Below are 26,917 nucleotides of genomic sequence, written 5' to 3' on the forward strand. Positions count from 1 at the left end.
GTCTCAAAAGTGAATAGGTCATAAGAATTGTGCTAACAGGAAGATTAAAAAGTTATTAAGCTAATGATGTGGTACTGACATATACGGTATTCTATTTTGACCATGAATAGAAACTCAAGGTTAGAAGCTTTCATGCAAACATCCTTAAACAACTGTTATTTATCGAAATCACACCAAAAAAAATTTCAAAACTGCAAAAATACATGTAGAAGACTAGAGTTTCACATTTTTTGGCAAAGAATTTTGCAGAATTACTAAATAATTCTTTCAAAAATTCCTTTGATCTGAGGATAAAATACAAATCAAACAACGCTTTTCCTGTGAGATTTTAGTTTTTTATATTTTATAGGCGTTAATTATTTACTTTTGGAAAGCTTTGATATGGATGTTTCAGTGTTGTTTACTTGACTTTCGTAGTTTCGGGACACTTATTACCTATACTTAACGACAGGTAGCGCTCGTCTAATTGTTAAACAATAAAAACCCCGGAAATTTACGGGGATGACATCGTCTGATGACAGACTACTAACGACCAGATAAAAGGCGGGTTCGGCTTTCTCGGCAACCGCCAAATGACAATCATTTTTCTATTAGCGGTGTTGCCTACGGCTACTTTGTATTAAAAAGTATTGCATTTGAGTATTCTATGCTTCCTTCGCCAAGGTGAAGAAATGATATGTTTCCTTGCCATTTTGGACTAGACGTTGTCCGTTCTTCTTGAAACCACTGGGACATTTCATTGCCCAAGGCTTGTTGTTTCCGGTATAGAAATTGACAGTCCAAACTGAGAAATAGACCTATCAATTATTAAAAAAAAGCATCGAAATGAATAATTTGCATTGATTAATACAAAGTACAAGACAATAAAACATATCAGTACATTAGTAAAAGCTATCAATGGTCAATGGGCGGGATTGCCACTTCTTGTTCTTGTTCAAATGTGTGGGAGCAATGTGACTCTAGCGGTAAACAACACGGTTTATCACCAATAAACAAGCAATAATAGTCAAAACACAACACTTTCTCAATCTAATCATTCGAATTGCTTGTATACCTAAACTGCCAAATATAACATGAAAGTCTGGGGGGAAAAAAATCATAATTATCAAAATTCAGTTTCACTTCCAATTTGTATAGGGCATGATAAAAAAGGTCTTTCAAAAATGCTTTTAAAGGAAAATGCTGTTATCAACAGGAGAATTTTACAATAATCATTTAGCAAATCCTACCCAGAGACAACAGGCAATAATGTAGTAATAAAATAATAGAAAGTCATATATACTTTTATTCCGTCTGTCACTTCATATACATATTTTTTTTCTTTTTAAATCAAAGCATTCATGATATAAATTGAAAAAAAAAACTTTTAAAAGCATATGTTCTTCAAGAATTGATGATGGAAAAATTGATTCTTTAGAACTGAGTTGTTGTAATGTCAAACTTACGTGTAACACTAAATTCTATCGAAAATAACACTTGATTATTTCTGTCATGCTTTCGAGTTTACCTGTGTGGGTGTAAATTAAAAAAAATGAAATGTGACACTTCCTCTGAATTGGTTACTGGATTAAAATTATTAAAACTGTATCAAGGACTTGGAGGGGTAAAATGAATGTCTGAAAATATTTTTTTTTATATCACAATTACACAAAAAGGAAAAGCATTCCTTGGAATAAATCACAGGATGTTTATCAATTTTTAGATACTCATCTTACTTTTTTTCTTCTCTTTTGTGTAAAAATTATTTTGCTTCGAGATGTTCAGTGATGAATGAACACTTTATACATTTAATTTATGTAAGAATAAAAAATGTAAACAACTGCTGTGAGATTGTGAATCGTTACATTATCTTTGATGGAATTTTAATACAATAGAAAAATTTTGGTAGTACTCACAAATTTCTCCACGATACAGTTTGCTGTGTTGTTGTGTTATTATTATTATTATTATCATTAGATTATAAAGAGATTTATTTAAGACTTCTTATGCTTTAGAAGAGGACTATGTAAGTTTTCAGAACTTTTGTCCAATCCCTTACACATTGTTAAATTATATATTCAAAACAATAGATCAAAGAATTTTTCAAAAATCGTTTACTTACAAATAAACGTTATGGCGCAAATATTAAAAAAATACACCAATCAAACAAAGCAAAGTAAGCTAAGAACATGTGAAGTCATATTGTAAAGGGCAAGGTATGGAAACGGACGAATTTGACACTTTTGTTTAATATAAAATTAGAACGCAGTTAAAATTGTAATATTTGCAATTATGAACTTTAAATGATGCTTGTTTTTAAACTAGGGCATTCTTTAAAAAATGTCTGCTTGCCCTCTCCCGACCGAATGACTAAAAATGGTGCAACTCAAAACTTTTTTTAACCTCCAGGAAACAATTATTTTTTAAATTCATTTCAATGCTTTCCCATCCCATTATTAACCATTTTAACTTCATATTTGCGAATGTTTTTGAGTTGAAAAAATTTTTCCATACCTACCTACCCAATTTTTTTTTATCCTGAGTCGGGAGATGGCAAGCAACCATTTTTTAAAGGTAGCCAAGCGTTTTATTTTAATTTAAAGTGTAAGTGGAGGGCACATGAGGGTGACAAATCAGTAGCATTTTCAGAATTTCCTCAATTCTGATGAAATTTTTTTCAAATTTAAGATCTTCTTTCCTTAGTAAAACACAGAAAACAAGCTTGTCTTTCTGTCAGATCTTCATACAAAAATTCTGATACTTGTGCATGAAATTTATGAATTTGATAGATTGTGCTCTGTGTTTTCTGGAACAAAATGAGCCTGAAAATTGATGAAAATTTGAATAAAAATGAGAAAATTTAGAAATTGACAAATTCTTGGACCTTGCTGTCACCTCTGTGTACTTTATTTCTTTAAATCAATACTCATAATGAAACAGGGATTACATAAGGTCTTTAATTATGAAATATTGCATCGTTCTGAAAGAGACCCCAAACAAAGGGCCAAAAAAGGGTCTTACCCAATCTTGTCCTTTGGCATACTGAGTGGCATTGAATACAAAATTTACAGTTTGTCATATTGTAAATTTTGTATATGTTGCCACATATGACAGAAGGATCATCTTGATTATCTGTTTAACTTCAGATCAACACCAAATATTTTGAAGTTTTTGATTTATAAATTCCATCAAAAGAATTTGCAATCTGTAAGTTTGAGAATACATGCAGTTTATGATTTCAAACTATTTGTATGCTCTCTTTTTTTCATTCAACGCATAACTGTAGATGTTTATAGCAAAATTTTTATCTGTATGAAATGTATTTCTTTCAAAAATTTAAGTGATCATTGAAAAAGATGTACTGGTATCATATTATGATTAATATAAGTACACGAGTTACTTGGATGATTCAATTAAATACAGATTATGATTTATCATTCGATGAACAGATGATAGAATTCGAAGTCTTCATCTCTCCAGTTTCAATTGTTATAACTGTTGTTGACCCTAGTAGGTAAGCTAATATTTTTTCATTCATCTGAGTTTGAAAAAAAGTCATACATGTATTATTTATTTATTTATTTATTTATTTATTTATTTATTTATTTATTTATTTATTTATTTATTTATTCATTTTGGATGTAAAGGAAAAATGTCGGCATCCGATTTCATTTTTTTTTTACTTTAATTTCAGAATTATATATGTAAGAAATAAAATGATGACGTTCAATGCTGCAATCTTTCAAAGGTCGCACTTATTTTAACCTTTATGATAAAAGTAGTGAATTGGATGTAATATTGTAGGTTACATAAAATGTTATTTTTGACTGATTATTTGCAGCAGAGTACCGAGTGTCGACAAAGATGTATTTGGTTTGAAACATTATATGACACATTTTCTTTGAAGATTATAAACGATTCCCTATAATATCTCTTTCCTGTTATTGTTTTGAATCCTGACATATTTTTAACATCCGAAAAAAGTCCCACAAAACTATTAAAGTATCCCAGCATTAAACAACGGGATTATATTTGTCTTGGAGGATTGTCTGCCCTTGAAGAAAGAATTCCCAGCGAATACCACTTAATTCAGAAAATTAATTTTGATTATTTTTTCGTATCTTGATGATGGCACGATCCGCCGGTGGGTAGCCATTAAACTAGCACACCTGTATCTATATGCTGTACACCTTTGGGAAAAAAATTAATATAACAATTCAACATATTCTTTAATTTATCAGGCGATAGAAAATTATATAGGGCAAACTATTATGTTTCAGTGTGCAATAAATTAATAGAAGTGAATCCGGTGTCATTATATCAGCATTTTTATTAATACAATGCTTGTGGTAAGATAAAAAAGATGGCGGGATAAATTTAAAGACCGAAATGAAAGAGAAAACTTGCACGCCCAAAGATACTCTGCTTTTAATTTGCAGTTCCTCTACCCCGCCATGTAAAAAGTAATCCCAGAACATGGGGGTATTAGGAAAACACAAACAGATCCGGAAGTCATATATACATCCTTTTCGATCAATGACGTGATTAAAAGATCCAATTACGTCATATCTAGTTCATATGTCCCACTCCTAAGAAGTCAAAGGAAGTCTTAAAGCGAGGGAGGGTCCTCGATTTCTTTGATTCACATATACCCAACAGCATCAAGTTCAATTCAAAATGGATCCGCAATATTTACACATAGTCAGCAGCATCAAGATAACCTCAGTGTGAATTAGATCCGGAAAACCTGAACAGTGGAGAGAGGGAGAGGGATGGAGTGGACAGCATAGATCCAAGGATATACAATGTATATCATTTGTTTTATTCTTGTGTTCCCCCTCGTTTTTGTCTTATTTTCTTTTAATTTAAAGATACGGTGTGTGGAAAAGAAAGCTTAATTTTTATTTTTATGTCATGTTGATGTAATTATGTTCTTTATTAAACTGCATTGCAGACATTGTGCGAAAGGATAGGTCAGAGAAAGAGATGGCCAATTTATTTGCAATTTATGTGACAAGTGAAATTAAAAGTGAATATTTTACTATTTGTACTTGAAAGTGTTTCTATTCTTTTTAAAAATGGCGAATTATAAAAAAAAAAATCCATGTATAGTAATCATTATGACAAAAAAAAAAAAGAAAAAAAAGAAAGAAATTGACACTTTTTCAAACATGTTAAATCCACACTCTATTGTGATATGAACATGTGTACGTTTGATTTAGGAATAATTTTAATAGTTGTAATAATTTAAAGATTTTTGACTTTGTGTTTTAAGTACTTTTTTAAAATCATGAGTGAAACAAAGAAAATTCAAGATATGAGCTACTACAATTTTAGTAAAATAAACATTATTGGGACAAAAATATTTTTAAAAACTTAAACTGATGACAATGAAATGAAATAAATTTACACGAACTATTTACACAGCTCTTTACCTAGTCTGATGAAATCATGATTTGAAGAAGGCATTTTCCGTTATCACCGTATATTGTCTATCTTTTGGCTAATAAAGGCAGATGTTCTAAGTGTTTGGCCTGACCAAGGAAAAAAAATAAATCAGTATATATACCAGATACATAAATGTATCAGAAATAAGAGGCATCAATCCTTAACAGGGCCATCCGAAATCGATTATTGGTTAGTTATTTACTTATCATCTAATTCATAGCGAATGAGCTGGAAATGTTATTTAGTCTCTTTCTAGACTAAGTAGATATGTACATTGTATATGAACGCATTATTTACTAGTAGAGGTGTACATTGTATGCAAACATTCATTTACTAGTAGAGATGTAATAGTATAGAAATGCTTATTATTTACTAGTAGAAGTGAACACTGTATACAAACGCATTATTTACTAGTAGATGTAAACATTGTATACAAACGCATTACTCACTGTCAGGTTTAGAACATCTCTAATGAAATAAATTTAGAAATTGGAATAAAAATGTAAAAGTAAACAATTTGTTGTGAGTGACCAAATTCAGATTAAGAAAGAATGAAAGAAAAGAATAAAACAAAAAAAAAAAGAATAAAAATTTGCGTTCTTATGCATAGTCAAGTCTTTTGAAAACAGAAATCGTTAAATTTTTGGAATCAGGTTTGAAAGTATATATATATAAATATGCTATTCGATAACCCCTATTAGCAGGAAATGAAGAAAATAGAATGCAGCTAGCATTTAACTGTTATTGATTTCAATGACAGCCTTCATATCTACCAGCACTTCCGGTGAGAAAAAGTTGGAAAGTTAAAACCAAACCTGACACCCTCTTTACGTCAAGATGTCATCGAGACGAGGAGCAGAAGATGTCATTTGTTATCTGTGAAGAGTCGCATTAAAAGGAATATTGGTTTTTGATTATTGAATGAGGATTTAGGCACTTACCTCTTTTGTGTGTGTGATAATGTACGTAACCCTTTTTGCTTTCAGGTCAGCACATGAAAGGCAAACATGTCACTTTTTATTGTGTAAGATTTGAAATATCCATTCTAGATTTGAAATGTATGCATATATATAAAATGCAGAAAATAAATCTATAATTTATCAAAATATTATCAATTCAATTTTTTTACCATTAATAAGCATGGGGTTACTAATTCAATTCTATATATATTTTCTATATATTTGCATACATATACCTATTGAAATTTTCAAGTACACAATATTTTTATACCGTTACATTGTATAGAAATAAAATTCAAAGTAAGTATTAAAATCTGTTTTTGAAAATGTTTACATTATGTTAGTTATTTTATCGTTTGTCCCTTTTGACCCAGGAGTCTGTTTACGTCTGTCGACGGTAACGTCTCCAGATTTTTATGAATGGTGTTCATTCAAAAAAATCTTGAAAAATATGTATTTCTAAGCAGTAATTTTGTCGTTGGAGTTTTATGTCCAATCCGAGACCCTCTGCCTTACCTTTTTAGAATGAATCATGTCATCACAGTCAATTTAGATATGTTCTTTATCAGATTTTAAGGTTTTTAGGGTCACTATCTGTCATGAAATGGTAATAAAGTGTCGTACAAAATGTCCAGGTTTTTTTAATCTCTGGAGAAAATATCTACACACGACAAATGAACCTGTCCAACTATATGTTATATTAAACTTAAATACATTTAAATATTTAATGTAGTGTTTTCATAAGCATTTTCAGCATTATTCATCTCAGAATTCATTTATCTTCCTTAATAGAAATATTGTGAATTTCGTTTCTTTAATATGCAAAATTAACATAAAAAATATTAATTTCTGAAAGTTTTTCAATTTATTTTGTTTTTAAACAGGGTAGATGAGTTTAAAGCCGGTAGACCTACGGGAAATTTTACCTATCCCTGAAGATGAAAAAAAAACTTACTGAAATTCTCATAACTTATTTCAGTGACAGGTGATTGAAAGAATACCTGACTGTATTCTTAATTATCAATCGCTCTGGCTTCCCTTGCCACACGATGCGGAAGTTTTGTTTTCAGCTGACTGCAGATTTAGTTTTTAGAGAACTCTGTAAAAACCATCAGTGTCACCATGCCAAAAACATATAGACATCACTGGGCTTTAGTCAAGCAAATATCAGGTGGATCAATTTCATAACTATACATGTTTGCTTAGAAGTCTTGCAAAATGTGTCAATGCTTATCATCCTCATGCTTGCTTTGTATTATATACCAGTATTGGAGCATGTAGGTTTTGAAATTTACAATTACAATGTATATACTCTAAATCAATATTTTTTCTTTAACAGTTTTTATGCATTAAATAATTATAATATTTTTGGCAGAGTTGATACCTTGTGCTCATGTTTGGTGTTATTGTACCTTATAAACAAAATACATGTACATGTTCTCTCAAATTAGGGTGTGCATAATGTATACAGTTGTCATAAGAATATTAATGTGTCAATGATGGTTTGTCTATATCAAATCAAACTATTTGTTATCAATGCAATTAAGTTCCAACTATATTCTCTTGCTTTACTTGAGTATAACAACATTTGTTTATGTTTTTAAGAAACCTTTATTTGCATGCAAAATTACAAAATAAAATTACATTATAAAATATGTACATGCAAATTACATTATAAAATATATACATGCAAAAGTGGGTGGCAAACAGTAACAACTTAAAGAAATTATAATATAAGTTTGAGTTTCTAAATGCATTACAAATTCTTTAACTTTCATCTTTTGTTACTCAACTGCTCAACAGAAGCGGTTATTTTTAGATGGTAACATTGTTAATTTCTTTATGTTTAGAAGTGTTATGTTAAATGCGAAATGTAACATTCGACAAGTCCTGTTCAATACGCGCAAAATACACAGAAAGAAATTTTACAACAACTTTGCCAAAGTGAATACAAATGATGTGTCTATGTATAAACATCAGAAACTGATTTCATCTCTTTGTTGTTCAAAAACTAGTGAAAGAAAACACAGGAATTCATCTTCAGACAAGCAAACAGATAAATATAAGTGGATTACTTTTATCCAAAATATTTAAAGAAAATCGTTAATACTAAAGGTGAAATATGACAGACTTCTTTTTAGGTTGAGAATAACCTCGCAGAAGAAAATGAAAGGATAAAAGCATAGTGTTTTGGAGAGAGCTTTCGAGATCTTGAAAGTAAAATACCCACTTCAGCGGCTTGAAAAACTGCCAATGAAAGTTGTCCTTATAGAACTGTGGTTATAACGTTCTTCATCAGTATCTACATCAAATATGAATGTATTTGTTGTTCTTGAAATTTGCTTATCTTTTTCTGTATGGTTATTTTTTTTTCAATAAAAATGTTACATTCCATATCTTTTTTTATCTGTCATTCATTTCAATTTGTCATATATAATGCTTCCTTGCTGTATTTATTCCTTATAACGCCACTCCATGCCAGTTTTGTATCATTTTGATCGATACTTCTTTTCTTTTTCATTCTCATTATACACTTTGAAAAAATTATACTATTGTTTTTTTTTTCCTTTCTACTTTCACACGAATGTTTGTTTTACTTCGTCCCCCTTTCAAGATCCATCTCCGTACATTTGTACATGTATATAGAGGATATTCAATGTTTTGTAGATGAATATGGAATTTATTTCACGAGTGGGACAGGATTTTTTTATATTTTCACGAGTGCGAAGCACGAGTGAAAATATAAAAAAAAATCCTGTCTCACGAGTGAAATAAATACCATATTCATCTACAAAACATTGAATGTTCTGTTTATTACATTTTCTTTGATTTTCCCTTTGCCTCTGTCTTTTCTTAACACAGCGTCATAGGCTTGGCGTCATAGTTGAGCGGTTGAGACGTCGATCGTAGCTTAGTAGTTGTGTGATTGAAAACATTACATAGCATGGATTTTAGCAACATATTTGGGAAGAAATTTGCAGTTTTAGCTCTATCAAGATGCTTAGTTACTATCTCTATCTTATGACAGGCTAGAAATTATTTTTTACTTACTTTGATATTCTTTCACACTGTGAGAGAATATCATTTTGGTATCCTTTCATACTGTGAGAGAATATCACTTTTATTCAATAAATAAATCACAGTATTTCACTGTTGAAAATGTAATAAATTTTAATACTATTTTTTGTTTATCTTAACCAAGTACTATTACATTTTCTATTATGTCTACATTATACTAAATTTCTCCAAATATTTCTTTATATTTTTTTTTTCAAAAGGCCCACTATTTCCCCCTCTATTAATTCTTTGTCCTGATTTACGAATTGAAAATTTTTATGATATCCAATTATAAAATTTAATATCAATAATTTTTTTTTCTAAGATATTGGATTGTAAATATTTAAGTTTGTACTTACCTCTAAAACTGGACAAACTTATTTATAATATATATATATATATATATATATATATATATATATATATATATATATATATATATATATATATATATATATATATAAAGAACTGATTCCCAATAAAAAGAATTGAAATATTTACTATACATGTAACAGAGCCTCATTCTAATTCTTTAAAAATGTTTTAATGTTTGTGAAATTTAAAATTAGCTTTTGATATTCACCTCAAAATTTTTGTCATTCTCTTTTTTATCTAACTGGAAAAGCATCCATATTTTTAGTTTATTTGCAAGCAAAAAAAGTTTATCAATTATTTTCTAAATGATATCTTGTCATATTTTCAATGTGCTTAAAAGTCCGGAATTTTAATTCCATATACGGTACATGTACATGTGCATATTGTATGATCTGTCGTTTTAAAAATCAAATTCAGTTTCAAGAGTACGTTTTGCATGTCAATATAAATCAATTGTTTCATATCTCTTTTACACAAATGGGATTAAAAAAGAACCTGTAATAAATATATTTTATGACCTTTTAACTTAAATGTGAAAAGTTTTTAATTATGTTATTGCTTTCTTAAATACACAAATTCTTGGAAAATTTTGATGTAATGATATTCTGGTTTCATTCCTTTATCGGTTATCGAGTGTACGAGTACTAAACTATTTGCCTTTTATTGTTAAAGTATGCCCTGCGCTTTCATTTTGGAAACTTAAAATTTCATCTTCAATCACATCTTCTAAGCAAACTAAGTATTTATAAGGGACAGCAATACGATCAAAATCGTTCGTGACAATTTTAGATTTTATTTATTAAAATGCAGTGCACTTAAAAATTCTACAAAACAGGTAATAATGCTCTTAAAGTCCCTTATAGACACCCTGGTCTTAACAAGTAGTCTTCATTTTATTTTAATAAATCACTTAAGTGCCATAATTTTTTTTTCACTCGGTGTGCCAATTTCATACTTGGTATCTGCATAAAGACTACAAATTAAGTCACAGAGAATGGGACCTAATGACAAAGACCAACATAGACGCGCTTATTGCGTCTGAACATAGATTTGTTTTTGCAGAAGTTTAAGAATAAACCCCTACCGAGATTGCTGCGCTCTTTAAGTGTGCAGCTCACCCTGGGGGTCTGGATACCAGAACGTTGTTTTGAAATCGATGTCCTCAACAGCTGTGAATAAACTAGGCCGGTCCCCAAAAATCTTCTTCATTCATTCAAGTGGATTCTTGAAGAAATATTAATATTTCTCATTTCATGATAATTAACATCCATATAATCTATAGTGTCAGCATTGCTGGCTTAGGGAACCTCGAATTCGTCTGGGCAATTGTCGGGAGTAGAAAGTCTCAGTTGATAAATAGATAATGATGAAGTGTTTATAATAACAACAGTTTAAAGGCTCACTTGCTTTTGCAAATATTTTTACTCTTTTTCTTCACAGATATTAGAGAATTACAGCCTCTCAGACCATGTTCAACATTCGAATGAAAGAGAAATCGGTCTAAGGAAGCGAAGAAAGTGGTTTTGTCGCTCGCGGGAATAATTCGTTGACAAATTCCTTGTAAAAACGCTGCCACGTGAAAGCGGAGGAAACAGAAGTGGCTAAGTTTCTGATTTATCTGCAAAAGAAACATTAGAAAAAGAAAATGTAAAATGTTTTAAATATGATTTACACGTGTAATTGATTTATACCTCTCCCTTCGCTGGAGAAATGACCTGAAGGGTGTTTTTGATCACCTGCGAACTCCTGTAAATCACTGACAATCATGCACGTCGCTACTAAGTCATGTGCAAACAAGATTATTTGTCCCTAACTGGTCAACCTCAGGACACAGACGGAAAATCCCCGGATTAACACGACCAGTTCTGGTCTAGGGTGACAGCTCTACTAATTTATTTTTATGTAGATGTAGAATCGACGGATCTGCTGTAATGACGTGCCCCGTGATTCTCTAATAGGAATAATAGATATCATAATTCATGTCCTCCAGAAATCAAGGACCCCTCTTCTCGTCTCATGGTTTTCTCTGTTACTTACTGTCTTTATTTTTGGAAATAATTTATTGTTTTGACGGATATTTCATTTATTTTTACTTTGACATGTGAAAAGTTAATATCACTGATAGTTTCTCCGGGATTTTATTTCTATAATTATCTTTTTTACTGTTTTCAAAAATGTCAGTTAACATATTAAGTGAGTTCATTTTTGGTAAGATATAATAACATTGTTTAATGAGAAACTTTTTTCTTAAAAATTCAGTCGTCTATTTTTTTTCCTTTTTATTTTCTACAAGATTATTTTCTTCGTTAGTTCATATTAACTAAAAATTATTAATTAACATCTAAATATTTTACTTGCACAAATTAAAGAGGTCACTTGATTCGATTCGATCTTACATCAGACTTTTATTTTTTAAATCCCCTTTTCCCATTTTAAAATTAAAGACATTATTTAATGCGATATATAGGCTTACATGTATCTTGTGAACAAAGTATTTATGGTTGAAAATTTAAGATGAATGATTTTTTTTTAATTTTCAAAAGGAATTTTTTTTAGTTAACTATTCCTGCCATATTTGATTTTTTTTAAACTACATCCACCGAGGAATTTCTTCTGCGATTTTAGACCTTAATTTTTATGTTAGAAGAACCGAATATAATAAAAGTGGTTTTTTTAATAAAATACAATATACTATAATTTATGTGTTGTTTGGCCATGGTAAAATTTATGAAACACAGTATCTTTGAGCTATAGGCCAGTGATCTCTCTCATCCTGGATGCTAACCTGTGGAAGACCCATTAAGAAATTGTGGGTCAGCGGAAAAATCGGGTTCCCAGAATCAAGAGATAAAACGGAACACGCTCAGAAACAATGGGTGACAGTTGAAATGACAGTATCGCCGCCATCATACCCTGCCCATCTATCCAGTCCATTATTATCAATTAGGAAACAGAGAATGCGCTGTCATTAAAGCGATACTGCATTCATTGCTACCGATTCCCTTTCAATTGCGACCTATTATGTGTGGCATTGTGGGTAAAATGAACGAATCCGATTTAGAGATATCCAATGTCGGCTGGCTGTCATTCGGCAAGAAATCAGCCGACACAATTTACAGGTTCAATAAAAGCTAATTTGGAAAATATGGAGGCCGGTGAAAGGAGCATCGGCCAGTTAAGGACTTGATCAAATTTTTAAATGGGATCAAAGTCGCTGGAAAATTTGATATTTATACAAACAACACTGATTGAAAAGCATTCGCAATGCTAGGTTAAAATGATTTGAATTCGTTACACGCCATATTTTTAACTTTATTTTGCCAGCAGTTTTAGAGCTTCTTGGTAGATTGCTGAAATATAAATTTCTTTTTGTGCCAGCTCTACAACTGAACCTATGCATATGGTCATTTGACCTTACAAAATATTGCACATTTTATATCAGAGTATCCATTATCCTGCTGACTTGATTATATAAAGCATTTCTGGAAAACCTTTTCGATAACATGCTTATCATTTTCGGGATTTGACATTTTCATCATGGTCGGTTCCATGCAATGATAACCAACTTCCGGTCAGTTGTTCCGAATTCAGATTTTTTCATGTCCAGATCAAGCTTCTATCACGATCATTTAACGATACAGCTTTTAAGCCTCATTAACATCATTTAAGTGAAACGATTGCTCGTAATCAAAAGTTGGTAGTTAATGTTGCCCCCTGTGTTTCTTATCTGGAACATCTGCACCAAGAACGACTTGACAATGACCAGTTCTCTGTCAATATGATGTCCAACGAGATAAGACTCGACCTGGATATTTTACTTGACCTTTGAAGATGATTTGTCATTTCAATGAATTTTGTCTTAAAAATGGCTCAACTATTGTAGGAATAATTCAAAACGTAAACTGGCACCTATTTTGATCTATTCTCCCAAAATACTTTGTTCCTTTATCATTTAGGGAAAATATTCTTAAAGCTATTTGAAGACATTAATAATTATCATTTATAGAAAATATTCTTAAAGCTATTTGAAGACACTAATAATCGAAATTTTAAAATACGTTTCAGGCAATAACAGAAGACAATTAATCTTTCTGTAAGCAAAGGCAAAAATTCTTTGAGTGATCAGAGAATTTGAAATTTCGAGCAAAACCTTCGAGGAAAGAGCAACGTTTCAAAAATTAGTTACGAAAATGATGAAATATAAGCTGAAAAATATGATATATAAATAAAAACACATTCATTTGTAACATCTTATGTAAAGTGATGACGCGAGTACTTTTTTCCATACAAAAATTGATAATTTTTTTGTGATTTCAATTACTAGTGTCATTTTAAAAATAGTTTTAATCATGCAAATGCAATGTACTAGTAATTCAATATTCTTAAAAGACTTGTTCCTATTTATTTTGAAAGAAATATTCAGAAAATAGTATAAATCTGATTCAAAAACAATTATTTTTCAATATTTTATGACACAAAAAACCTCGAACTAAATGCACCTCACTTTTTTATTACACCGAGATTTCCCACAGCACTATATGGTCTGATACACAGTTCCTATGAACCCAAGAAAATACAGGAAAACGCGATTCCGTGCTCATACTGTCAATCGGAGTCATTTCCCCTTTGAAACCTTTCATCCCTTTTGAAATACGAATTCAAACCTGACTAATCCTAACAACAGCTATGGAGCAACAGTTTATGATGGGTTAATTAAGTGCTATACAGCGATTTTTGCCTTGAACGGGGCCTAGTACCAGAAATCGTATTGGAAGCATTCGGTAGAAAAACAATTGTGTTCGTCATCCTTTTCTACAATAATAATTAATATTGTGAACATTCTGATGTCATTTAATGTGTAACGAAAAATAACCAAGGCATATATTACTCAATATTTTTTTATTCCGTTCGAAAAAAAACTGCTACATGTTGACAAAAAAAAATCAATATCGTTTTGTGTCAAATGCAAATAAAGAATTGAGAAGCTTTTGTTCTCAAATTGTAGTATCAGTGTTCAACAGCCTTTTTAAATGGCTAATGAAAAAAAAAACATGCTTTCATTAATAAATAAATTTTTTAAAATAAATACATTTCTCACTTCTTCATCATATAAATCTATTTCCATGTACCTTGTTAAACAAGGATACATTAAAAAAGAAAATAGTTTTGTTATGTAGAGACACATATTAAAGAATCTGTACATCATGTTAAGTTTGCAGAAAATTTCATAATTTGTAGTAATTTGTGTCGTGTGTTACTAATTTAATATTTACAAGACCTATTCATGACCTTTTTCTTGCAATGCATACATTTGTGGTAAAACACGGTAGGAATCATGAAAGAACGTATCATACATTTTTCTCAATAAATATTGCCTCGAAGCTCTTGTATTATCATTGTTTCTGTTCAACAAACTCATTTTTCAAGTCGAAGGTGACAGCACTCTTCAGTTCAATTAAAGCGCAATAGGTAAAAAGACTGATGGCGCATTAATTCCCACATCGGACTACTTGAGATCTGAAGTGGAGCCCGAGCCCGACCCTATCTGGGTGAAAGAATCCAACGAGGCAATATCCCCCCCTCAATGACCAATGTCAACACACGATTAGACATAAATATAAACACGTTACCCAGATTCCCAATGTCAATTTCTGACTAATTTTCCTGTCGGATAGCATCAACTCAGTATAAACAACACTTGGCTCATAGCACTTGGTGGAATATTTAGCACTTCAGAATAATCGCAGTCTTTATTAATCCCTTCGTAGTCATATTAACCTTGTTAGGAAAACCCTTGTCTGCACCAAGCACTGGATAGGATCGCACATTGTCCTTAAGCGCCCTCCAAATGTCTCACAGCACGGAAGAATTTGAACTTATCACGACAGCTGCATCAAGAAACATCCGCGGATTCCAGAAGATAGTCCCCAAAAGGAATCCTAATACGATATGGTCGGTGCATTTTCTCTGAAGATATTCCGAGATGAACGAATTATAAGTAATCCAACATAATAAATTACATCTTGAGTAATAAAAATCAATGTTAGTTCTTTTCATAAGAAATACAGTAACTACACTTTCTGATAAATGAATAAAATGAATCAATGTGCATGTTCTTTCTAAAGTTCGTTGTACATCTTTATACAAACATCTTGAAATTTTGCTATACATTTGAAAGTCGTAGATAAACAAAATTCTAATTACCCAATTGGGTTTGTCAGTCTTTCGTTACCCCTTGTTCCAACGTCACGGGCCGGTGAGTATAGGTTTGATAGTGAGGGATAGGGACGAAGAATCGGAGAACTTCCGGCGGATGAAAGTCCGTTAAATCCGGATCCAGATAGTCCAGACAAAGGCGAACTTTTATCAAGCATTCCACCCCCATTGTTGGCACTGAGGTTAGTGTAACCTGGAGAAGAACTTGTAGAAAACATTGACGAACCTATAGAAAACGTATTGTCCATCCATGGTCTCATAGTCGATGCAGAAGATGGCATAGAAGGGGAACCTAATTTTGAGAAATTTAAAGGAAGGTTTTGGTCTTTTCCGTTCGATACTTGGGAGGTAGTATTTGTGCATCCAGTATTAGAGGTCGCAACATGCGCAAGAGACCATATCCGGGGTCTTAGACCATCACCTCCATCCATATTGGAAGCATTCAAGGTTAGAGAAGTGTTTATGTCACTGAGACCAGAGTCACTGCTGTTAGAACACGGGGATTCTAGACGTTTATGGTCCATTATTGGTGGTTTAAGCTCTGTGGTAGACATCGAGGGGGCTGGCATACTGTCTACTACCCCAATAGGTGTCAGTGTGCTCATCATGCTATTTTTATCGCCAAAGACTGAATTATCCTCAATAACTGCATCCTGGTCATTTTTCACTTTCAAAATATCTGTAAAAGAAGAAGAAACGAGATTGTTAAACTATGTTAAGAAATGGGGAAAATTGTTGCAAATATTGCTATGAGTCCCCTTTCTCGACAATAGAAACCTATGAATAACATACACAAAGGAAATTAAAAGGGTGAAAATTCTTTTATTAACCGAACCCAAAATCCAATTTTATTTAATCTCATTTCACGTTAAGTGCATTTTAAAGAAATTGAAATTTGGAATTAAATAAAATTCAAGTGTTTTACAAATTTGTCCCCGATTAATCCACCTACAAGAATCGCACCTGCAGCAGATGAAACTAAATTGTCGTACGAGTTACTAATCCCCATAAAAGCCCAGGCCCAGACTGTGTCCCTTCGTGTGAGAGATTTTGAAGAGAAAAACGGCTCTCAACAATTCAAATTAACACAACACAGATGCTGCAGGATAATTCGATGTAAATATGCATGGATTTAATGCGTGTTTAATTTATTGTGAAGAGAGTGCGATTTTTGTTTCTTTTTAAAAGACACTTTGATTGTCATGATAATGCGCGTTGAAGTTTCCATGAAACTTTGTTACTAAATTAATACATGTAATCGTGAATGCATCGCTTTGCAATAAAAGACTCGTACAACAAATTTAAAAAGGCTAATTTTTATTTACAAATTAAGAAAAAAAATTTCTTTCTGTGATAGTTACATGTAATAATAATTGAAATCAAAAATCAAAAATGTCTTCTATTTGAAACGAGTTGCATATAAACAGCAGATAATTAAGGTTGAAAAATGTAATTTTTGAAAACGTATATATCTACTACATTTACATGCAAATTTGAAAAATCCTTTATCTAAAAATAATTTCAATTCATAATGCATTTAGATATTCATACAGCTATAGTATAATAACCCTGAAAACCAGAACAAGGTATCAAGTTATTTCGTTGTTTGTTTTTTGTGTGTGTCGTATTGTTTAAATGAACAACTCTCCTTTAAATTCTCTAGTCGATTTATTTAATGAATGAAATAATTTTATTGAAAATTTCTAGCTAGATAAGCTAGATACACTTCAACATGAGGAACTTCTGGGTGTGCTAATATTTCTATGGTATGAAAAATTATCGAGTTGGAAGAAAATGACTTTTGAGAGTTTCAATGCTTAGAAATAGAAGATGCGCCCTTTGAAGTAGAAGATTAAACAGTAAGCATTTTAAACAATTACGGACGGGAGACGCGGTGTCTTTCGGGACGTGTTAGCAGTTGTCGAACAGGCAGAGAGGCTCCAAACATCAAATGATGATTAATGTATCCTTTTACAACGACAGTCAATAACCATGTAATATATAATTCTTTTGTGGATAAAACATAATGCAAAATACAATTAATTTATGGCGGAAATACAAATAGTGAAACCAAGTCATAAACGGCCAGACAGAAAAAAGGACACGCGCTAATAGACCTGTCATGTTCTCCACGCACAATTTTTTGACAGTCACGTGACTTTAATGACGTCTACAAAAAAGCAACATTTGATTGAATTACGCTTTGCAAAAAATATAATTCCTAAAAAAAAATATTAATTGACAAAATTTGTGCTAGAACAGATATATCAGATAAATTTTAATACAGAATAAACCATAGCGGAATTAGAGATAATGGTATTTTTAACATTTTTAAGTGCAAATAATTTATCATATTCCATCAAAAAAGCAAAAGCTAAGATGCGTGTTTGGTGGCTATATCTTCTTTGGGTCAGGATTACGGGCGGGTAATCTGGCTTAATGTGGCTCACGAATGTTCCTAAGCCAGCAACCTTAAGGCCCACAGGAATGGTAAAATGTGTAATGCTATTACTGGGGGAAAATATGTGTTTACTATCGAGCATTTCATCATAAATGCTCGTGTGAGACCTTGTCCATCTCTAAAAGCGCATACCTTCTGATCCGCGATTACGAGCCCATTGACATTATAAATGTCCCTTTCGATTTGTGTTATTGATTTCAATTATAGCGGCTTATCCACGCACGAAATGGCGATATGAGCAAAAAAAGAAATTCAAATGCAGGGGAGATTAGTATCAAACGCATGAGTATTCCTTTCTAATACCCCAATGAAATCTCTCTTTTTTGAAACAACAGGCAGAGTAGGATATCAATCACAAATGCTGACATGGACTTTGGAAGACGCGTGCTGTAAGAAAAGAGAAAACTTAGATCCGCGTGCCATCCTTAGTTTTCCATAATTACAGGATTCCAGCTGACTGCTGAGTGTCAATTGATCGTCTGCTAACTACTTAGAGGTATTAAGGCATGACCATGGTTTTTAATAAAAAAGAAAATTACAGTATTCTATTTCATTTTATTTGTTCTCCTCGTTTTCATAGGAGGTTTGTTTACGAGCGACTGAAGAGCATGAACAGGGTGGCGAGTGTCGAAATTATGGAATGAAATCTGCTATGAAACGGACAACAATGCATTTGAATGTCAATAATGATAATTGTTCCTAGCTGGACGTCAAATATTAGTGAAAATTTCCAAGACAAGTGAACGAAAGTGTGGAGACGAAAAGGCGATGCACGCGCAGATAAAATTTGCAGCAGATGTAACATTGATGATATCGAAAAGAGCCGAAACTGTTTGTCGGATTTCTTGAAGTCCGAACGAAAGCCTCGGCAGATTATTAAATGCTGTGATTAAATTCTTATCGTATAACAACTGACAATCTTTGTTTTCTTTGATTAAATTAGTCGAGAAATACGATCAAATATTTGTTAGAGGTCTTATCGCCTAGAGTAATCCTCTGCATTCTGCACATATTATTTCAGGGGTCGATTCTTGAGAAGGATAGAGTTTACGTGGGAACCCGATAACGAGAGAATCCTGATCGCGTTATAGACTCCTTCGCCTGATACAAAGGTGACATCGCTTTGAAATTTCAAAGATTGCAACATTATAATCAGCTTTCGACATCAGAACCATTAATCTGGGTAGCAAATATTAATTTCAGTACTCGGAATCTGTTCTTATTTCTTCGATATCCACTCAGCATTCACAGAGCAAACAATATCTAGTTGTCATGTTTTAAAATATCAGCGATACATCATACAAATTCTGAAACACTTAGCCCAATCTCTGTGTTGTTTCAATTCGTGGTTTCCAGACTGAACTCTTTAATATGAGTCATTATCAAATCGTAAGAAAAACTGTTTATCACAATGAAAACGATCAGTCAACGTTTCAAATACCCATGTGCCAACTGTGTTTAGTTTGGGGTTTATATTTAGATGAAAGAAGTTCTACACACTTACCAAAACTGTCCTTTTCTTCATTAGGTTTTATGGGATCGTTGCTATTTTCGTCTGTCTTTCTTTTCTCATCTTCGTCATCGTCGTCGGCTTTGTCATTGCTGTTTTCATCGTCACCATCCCCACATCGGTTTCTTGGAGACCAAGTCATTTTATTCTCTTTTTTAAGTCGTCGTCTAGCATTTGCGAACCAGGTACTGACTTGGGTTAACGTCATTTTGGTGATAATGGCCAGCATTATTTTCTCCCCCTTTGTGGGGTAAGGGTTTTTTCGGTGCTCATAGAGCCAAGCTTTTAACGTATTTGTTGTCTCTCTTGTGGCGTTCTTTCGTCTGGCGGCTCCGTTCAGATCCATTCCGCCATAACTAATTTTGAAAAATGACAATAATACTTAGGGATAAGCGAGTGTTTCTAATAAAAACACTAGAGAAGATAGATTTTTAATCATACGAAATTCATTCATGTTTCTTGCACAATAATGTTTGAAATAATATGTTAACAACAAAAAATTTGGTAACTCTTGAGAAGCACTCTGGGAAGTTCATTGACAGCGTACTCCTTCCAAGAGTCAAAAAAGACTCTTCAGTGAAGGAGGAACGGAAAGTCAGGTGTTTTAAGTGAAATACTTACGCATTTCCGTAAGGATATGCCGCCATGGCGGGATCATAAGGATAACAGGCAGACGGCTGAGAAAGGCTCCGCCAAGCAGCATCCGAACCGTCCTTGAGGTCATATGGAGAATTCTGTAACGAGGTTTTCGTAAATGATTTAGTCCAATTGTGGTTTTCCTGCTTAGTGTAAAGAATATACTTATTTATTTCACGAAGACAAGCTGAATTAATAGAACATTTGTAAAATTATAAAGTTTAGATTGTTTTAAAATATTTTGACAGAGGAATTATTAGGTTTTTTATCAACCGAAACTGAAAAGGTAATTTGAAAGTTAAAAAAATGGCAGTTTTAGATGAAACAAATTGCAAAGTGTAAGATCTGCAAACTGCTTGATAGACATACAAATAAAGATTTTCTGAAAAAGATAATCTTTAAAAAAGATTTTTTTTTTTAATCCATGTTACATGTTGATTGCGTATATAATGTTTGTGAAAACATAAAAACTTGATATAACACAACATTGGTGATTGTTAAATTTTTAAATGCATGTAACACTTTTATTGAGCATTGATTTTATATTAGACAGTATACAATGAATATATCTTAGAAAGTCGGAAAATTAACCAAGTAGCTAAAGCACAAAATCTGTTAGGATGAGTGGATTTGATTTTTGGTAGATCTTTTGTAAAAGTTTTAATTTTGATTTTTTTTTCTCTATTTAATTTGAAGAATTTATTAAGCTGTTACATCTTGTAATGAGAAATTAAAAAAAAATAGCAAGTTAATTAATATTCTGCGAATATGGAGTACAACGGATTTTATCTTCGGTGTTTTGGTGTGTTTGTCTATACTTATTAATTGTTAAATGAAATAAAATGTATTTCATTTTTTAAATCCAAAGAAGAAATTATGTGTACGTTTTTAAATCATGTTTTGCTTTCTACTATGTAATATAAAAAAAATAATCCGTGTAGAGGATCAAATATTATTTCATTACATATTGGAATAGTTCTCGGACATCTATATAAATAATGGGGATCATTCACTCTTGATTATCTATTAATTATTCATTACAAATAAATATATTTACCAAAATATATTTATAACCGTAAGATGCCAGATTGACAAGGAAAATTGTAAAAAATGTATTACCCACAGGATGTAGATATTAATTAGAACATGTATAATATAATTAATACTTGTTAGCGGAAAGGCCGCGGGTCTTTGTTTACACATTTTCGACAAGAAATGTAATACAGTTTGTCAAAAAATAATAACCACATCCCTTGAAAGCTATCATTGAAACAAACTGTTTGAGCCGTTATCAACGAAGTTGTTCTCCGTATACATGTTTATTGCATATAGGTAATAACTTATGTACAACATAGATACGAAGGAACGGACCACCTAAGAAATATCAACTCAGAATGGTAAAAGGGTCGTGAAATGGGAAAATTTTTCTAGAGGATGAAAAGTTCATGATTTCAATTCAATTAAATCGCCTTTACAAGACGCCCATCTGTTTGCATGCCACTTCATAAATCTATAAATCGTTATCTTTAGCGCTCGCTACGAGGGGATTTGCGCTGTTAAAAAGCAAATTTGCAAACAATTATTATGTTCATATCGAATAAATCAAACATAAAATATACATGGCATGTTTAACATTTTTTTTTTACTGAATGATGAAAAAACAAGTAAAGATTCTGCTGTAAATTTTAAGAGATTCTGTTTCTCTATAGTTTAGAGACCTATATATGTTATCATACATATTGCCGTTGCATTGGTAAAAAGGCTTCATTCAGGGTATATACAGGAGAGAATGGAGAGAGAGGGGAAAGAGAGAAGAAAAAATCGTCAGAATCACACAGTTTGAATTCGCTAGTTTAATGGAACATGAAGAGAAAAATTATGAAAATTTTAAAAAGATAACATCTCAGACTTTGGCACCCCTTGATTTAAGCTTCCTGTTAAATAATCAACCATTTTCACACCATGAGAATTAAGAATGGAATAATTTAGTCTCCCCGATTTTCATGAATGAACATTTGCTGCGTTCCTGAGAAAGGTGAGTGGAAAGGTCCCGGATCAAGTAGGGAGGTGTCATTATCCCAGCACCGTACTAACGGAGAAGGGAGGAAGTTTGTCGCAGAAAATTAGTTAAAGATTTCAGGTACTTAGACCAATATTGCCGACTCAGTTATGGTGCTCTATAAATTTCTGCTAATCACCAAATGGAACCTGCTGTTTTTGGAGAGATTGGGGGAAATTGTGAACAAGATAGATTCTAATTGCCCAGTAGTTTGTGGATACTTCTCGATGGGTCCGCCGTCAAAAAGTCGCGGCTCACCCGATTTTTATCAAGCATCTCTTCGAATCAGACTTTATCTTACATTCCTGCCAGTTTTATTTATTTTTAAATATAACTTTTATTTCTTCTCAATAGGAATCGTTTGAAAAACAAGTTGATTGTTCTATCCATCTATTTTTATGACTAATTTAAATTGTATTTTTTTAAATGAACGCATGTCAGTGATCCTAAAACATTCAAAGGCTAATAGAGTGCACAGGGATTATGGTTTCTTGCAATTTGGTGTAGCTTACTATTTGGGAGGCAAAATTAATGATTAATAATTATTTGTTTTTATCATAGATACTGAGTACATTTACAATGAAACCGTTGAACCATTCCTTCTGTCGGTGATTCATTTGATTCTGTACTGCGCAGTAAAAAAAAAGTTCAAATTTATTCTGGCAAATATTTTCTTTTAATTCCCAAAATATTAAGGCACTTTCCGATTGGTAGAAAAAATTGATACGACATGAGTTTACAATTCAGCATTGATTAACTTCATTTACTGAAGAAGAGAAAAAATTATTTGCATTAAAAAAATGTTTATATGTGAATATATCCTTAGAAGATATTTGATATTAATTAAACAAAAGCATATGGAAAACGATTTCTTGACTTATTGTAAATCAATTAAAAGGTATTCTTAGATTCTGAACAACTAAAAATAAAATAACAAATTTTCAGAGAACTTAAATTACATCTAGATTTGAAGTGTAAGATTTGAATAAAAATTAAATAACACGGATTATTAAAAACAACTCTCTACATGAAGGAATATCTATCCATTTATGACAAACACTTCAAATTGTTTTAAATATTTTGAAGCAGTTGTTTAGCGAAAGTTGAAAAATTTCTAGGCACGGCGACTAATTTCTGTTCACAGGGAGATAACGCGGAACCCCGTGGAGTTCCGGAGAGGTAGAAAAAAGAGGCTATCCGATAGGCCTTATTTTCCCCAGCCTTATCGCTACATCGAAGCAAAATAGCCAACAAGTCGGGATATATCAATATTTTTTTTCATCAGCCATGGTCAGTAATCCGTCTGTGTATCTAGGAGGGTTCAACAAGAAATAGAACCGCTTACCAGTAAAAAAAAAATAATAAATAAAAATCTTAGTTGAAAATGTAAATCTGGAATAAATTGATTGATTTGTATAGTTTTGAATACTTAAATTAGAATTATAGATATATTACAAGATGTGGTTTGACAGAAATAAAACATTCTTTTTAGGAAGAAAAAGCTTTATCTTATGATTATTCCTTTTTTTTTCGCTGATAAATTCATATCCTTAAAGATTTTGGAGTACATTCATGTTTGCAAATAGATCTTTAAAAGTAAGAGAAAAGGGGGAAAAAATAGACATAAAACAATGTATTGGATTTTTTTCTTGATTTCGGTGTATAATTAAAGTTTTGTTTCTGACATCAATATCAAAACTTACTCATTTTTCGAAAAATTACATAAATCTTAATCCCCAGAAGCAATCTAAAAAAGAAAGTTATCGATTAAATCCACTAAAGAGATTAACCAGGGAATGATTGATGCATTCATTTACATCGCTATTGACGGTCGTGTGACCAAACCCCATTCTTGTTTACACTTTTATTTAGAAGACGCCGCGGGTATAAATGATCAAGATGGAAATGGGAAAGGGGTCTCGTCTTTTTAAAAAGACGGGGAAAAATCGCCTTGTCAAGTAATGACTTTTATAGTCAAGAATCTAAAATTATCGGGGGGTTGTTAGTGGTGTAGGACTTACCAGTGGGGAATAAAACGCTGAAGGGTCCGTCCCCAGGGGCATGTAGCTCTGTGAACCGTAGGGTCCGGCACTGTAGACTGAATCGGTGAGGGAGGGGACCCGGGAGTAGGCACTGAGGAGCCCGGATCCATATTGACAGGAGCATACCGTCTGTCCGGTGTGGGGGTCGGTCATTATGGGACGTCCATTCTCACAGCAGGACGTGGTTACGGAGGATAGCGTAGAAGTGGTGGGGGTCGACATTAGAATCTTAAAGCAAGAAAAAGAAATCATTTGTATTTCATTTCTGAAGACAATGTTTTAAAAATGATAATAAAGAAATTAAAATGAGTTTGATATATATGTAAACGCACAGGAATAAACTGTTAATAGAAAAATATAACTGCTGAATCAAAATTTCAAAATTTATTAATAGGACATGAATATAATATATATAGAAGTGATATGTACAAGATACAACCTTTTTAAAAATGGGTGTAATTTACATTAAACAAACATGTTTTTATTTACATTAATTTACACCCTGATAGAAAGATTAATCTGTTTTCTTTCAGAGTTTGTAAAATTTAAACAAAAACATTTTGAAAACATACAGCATATATGATTTTTATCAATATACCTTTTCAAACGTTTTACAAATGTAGCTTTATCAGATCCTGAGAGTATGCAAATAATTTACCCATTTAAATTTTACAACATGCATATATTAGTTTACAAATTTGAATGAATTATTTATAATATTTAAATACAATATTATATATCTTATTGATCAACGAATAAATATAACAAAAGATTTGATTAAATGAAGGGTTTTAAGTGGCTGAGATCAATTTTAAAGTAGTTTTTTAAATCTGTGTAATATTTAAACGAAAAATAGCATTTTAATTTTAACCATTTAATCTATTCATGTGTGTGGTATACCTTCAAAATATGTCTTGTTTCCTTATCATAACTATTAGATATATTAGTTCTCCATTTTAGGCATATAATGTTTCTTTTAAAGCTAAAAAAATTTCCTAGGCATGATTAAAAAATTGAAAAGTAAACTAAATTAAATGTGAAGATCACTTTTAGAAAATCTCTAATTTTCCCTATTTATTAAGCTTTTATTTCTGTTTTTAATTTGATGTACGTGTTCGTCTTCTAAAAATGACACTGTTCGTATACTTTTTATACAATATGAATGTCCAAAACAGATTGCTTTTCAAGTTATAGAGCTGTGGTTTTATGCATTAATAGGTGAATCACCAAAAAGCTCTGGTCGAGCTTTTCCCCGATATGGTTTACCAAAGCAATTAATAACAGGAAATAACGCTAATTAGTCGTAGAAGACCGTTATTAGAAAATCAAATATTCAATATTTATGGATAGTGCAAAAAAGCACCATCACTTAAACGTTTAAATTGATTGCCACTTCATACTATAAAATGCAAGCTTACCTGTGACGGAGAAGACAAAGTTGTGTTAGGGTAGTTGTATCCGAATTGAGGGAGGGACATCGCACACACACCCCACTTTCCCACAGATTATCGATAGACACTTCTATAAATTTTCCAGAAAAGAATAAAGTCAACGTGAAAAGTTTAAATCTCCTGGTCAGGCACTCAAAGAAATTTCACGGTCAACAAATATTCAAAAAAAAAATATTTGTGAAAATAAGTTTGCTGCTGTGAAATATACATCAACTGCAACGTGTATATTTCTGCTACCACATGTTCAATTGTGTAAACTAATATCCATGTATACTTCAGACCTGCGTATATTTTGCTATCTTATCACAATTCTACTATATTTACTTGTTTCGTCGATACTCGTGTTTCACAAGCGTTAAATATTCAACTAACATCTTACATGACAGCACTGTGTTAGAGACTTTTTTCTCGTGGGTTAAAAGAGCTGTAATACTATTGGTTAAAATTAATTTTTTGGCGATTTGTGATTGGCTGAGAATTGTGCGCGTGAGATATCTTTGTAATGGAAATCACTCCGCCTCAAGCCCCGCCTACAGGATAAATGGAATTTTTCAAAACATATTTACGAATTCTATATCATTATTTGTCAACGTTTATATTTTATAATTTTTATTTGTTATCAGAGAAAAAAATCCAAGAAATATTGAATAATATATATGTAAGTAATTTTTACACACACCAAAAAAAAAAATCCTTTTTATGTTTTTATCCTAGCAGAAGGAAA

General features: G+C 31.8%; 1 protein-coding gene across 1 annotated transcript; it reads right to left on the reverse strand.

The window, feature by feature from the left end:
* Positions 1 to 15,810: 15,810 nt before the first annotated feature.
* On the reverse strand, positions 15,811 to 26,546 carry LOC133196775 (Iroquois homeobox protein 6a-like). Its single transcript, XM_061332636.1, has 5 exons — positions 26,161 to 26,546; positions 24,722 to 24,970; positions 20,627 to 20,739; positions 20,000 to 20,361; positions 15,811 to 16,713 (listed from the first exon to the last, which is right to left on the reverse strand). The coding sequence occupies exons 1-5, from the start codon at positions 26,218 to 26,220 to the stop codon at positions 16,019 to 16,021; spliced, it is 1,479 nt and encodes a 492-aa protein (XP_061188620.1). The 5' UTR covers positions 26,221 to 26,546; the 3' UTR covers positions 15,811 to 16,018.
* Positions 26,547 to 26,917: the final 371 nt, after the last annotated feature.

This window comes from Saccostrea echinata, unplaced genomic scaffold (assembly GCF_033153115.1).
Source record: "Saccostrea echinata isolate AGI-Se365-2 ecotype Australia unplaced genomic scaffold, CSIRO_AGI_Sech_v1 ptg000030l, whole genome shotgun sequence".
NCBI lineage: Eukaryota > Metazoa > Mollusca > Bivalvia > Ostreida > Ostreidae > Saccostrea > Saccostrea echinata.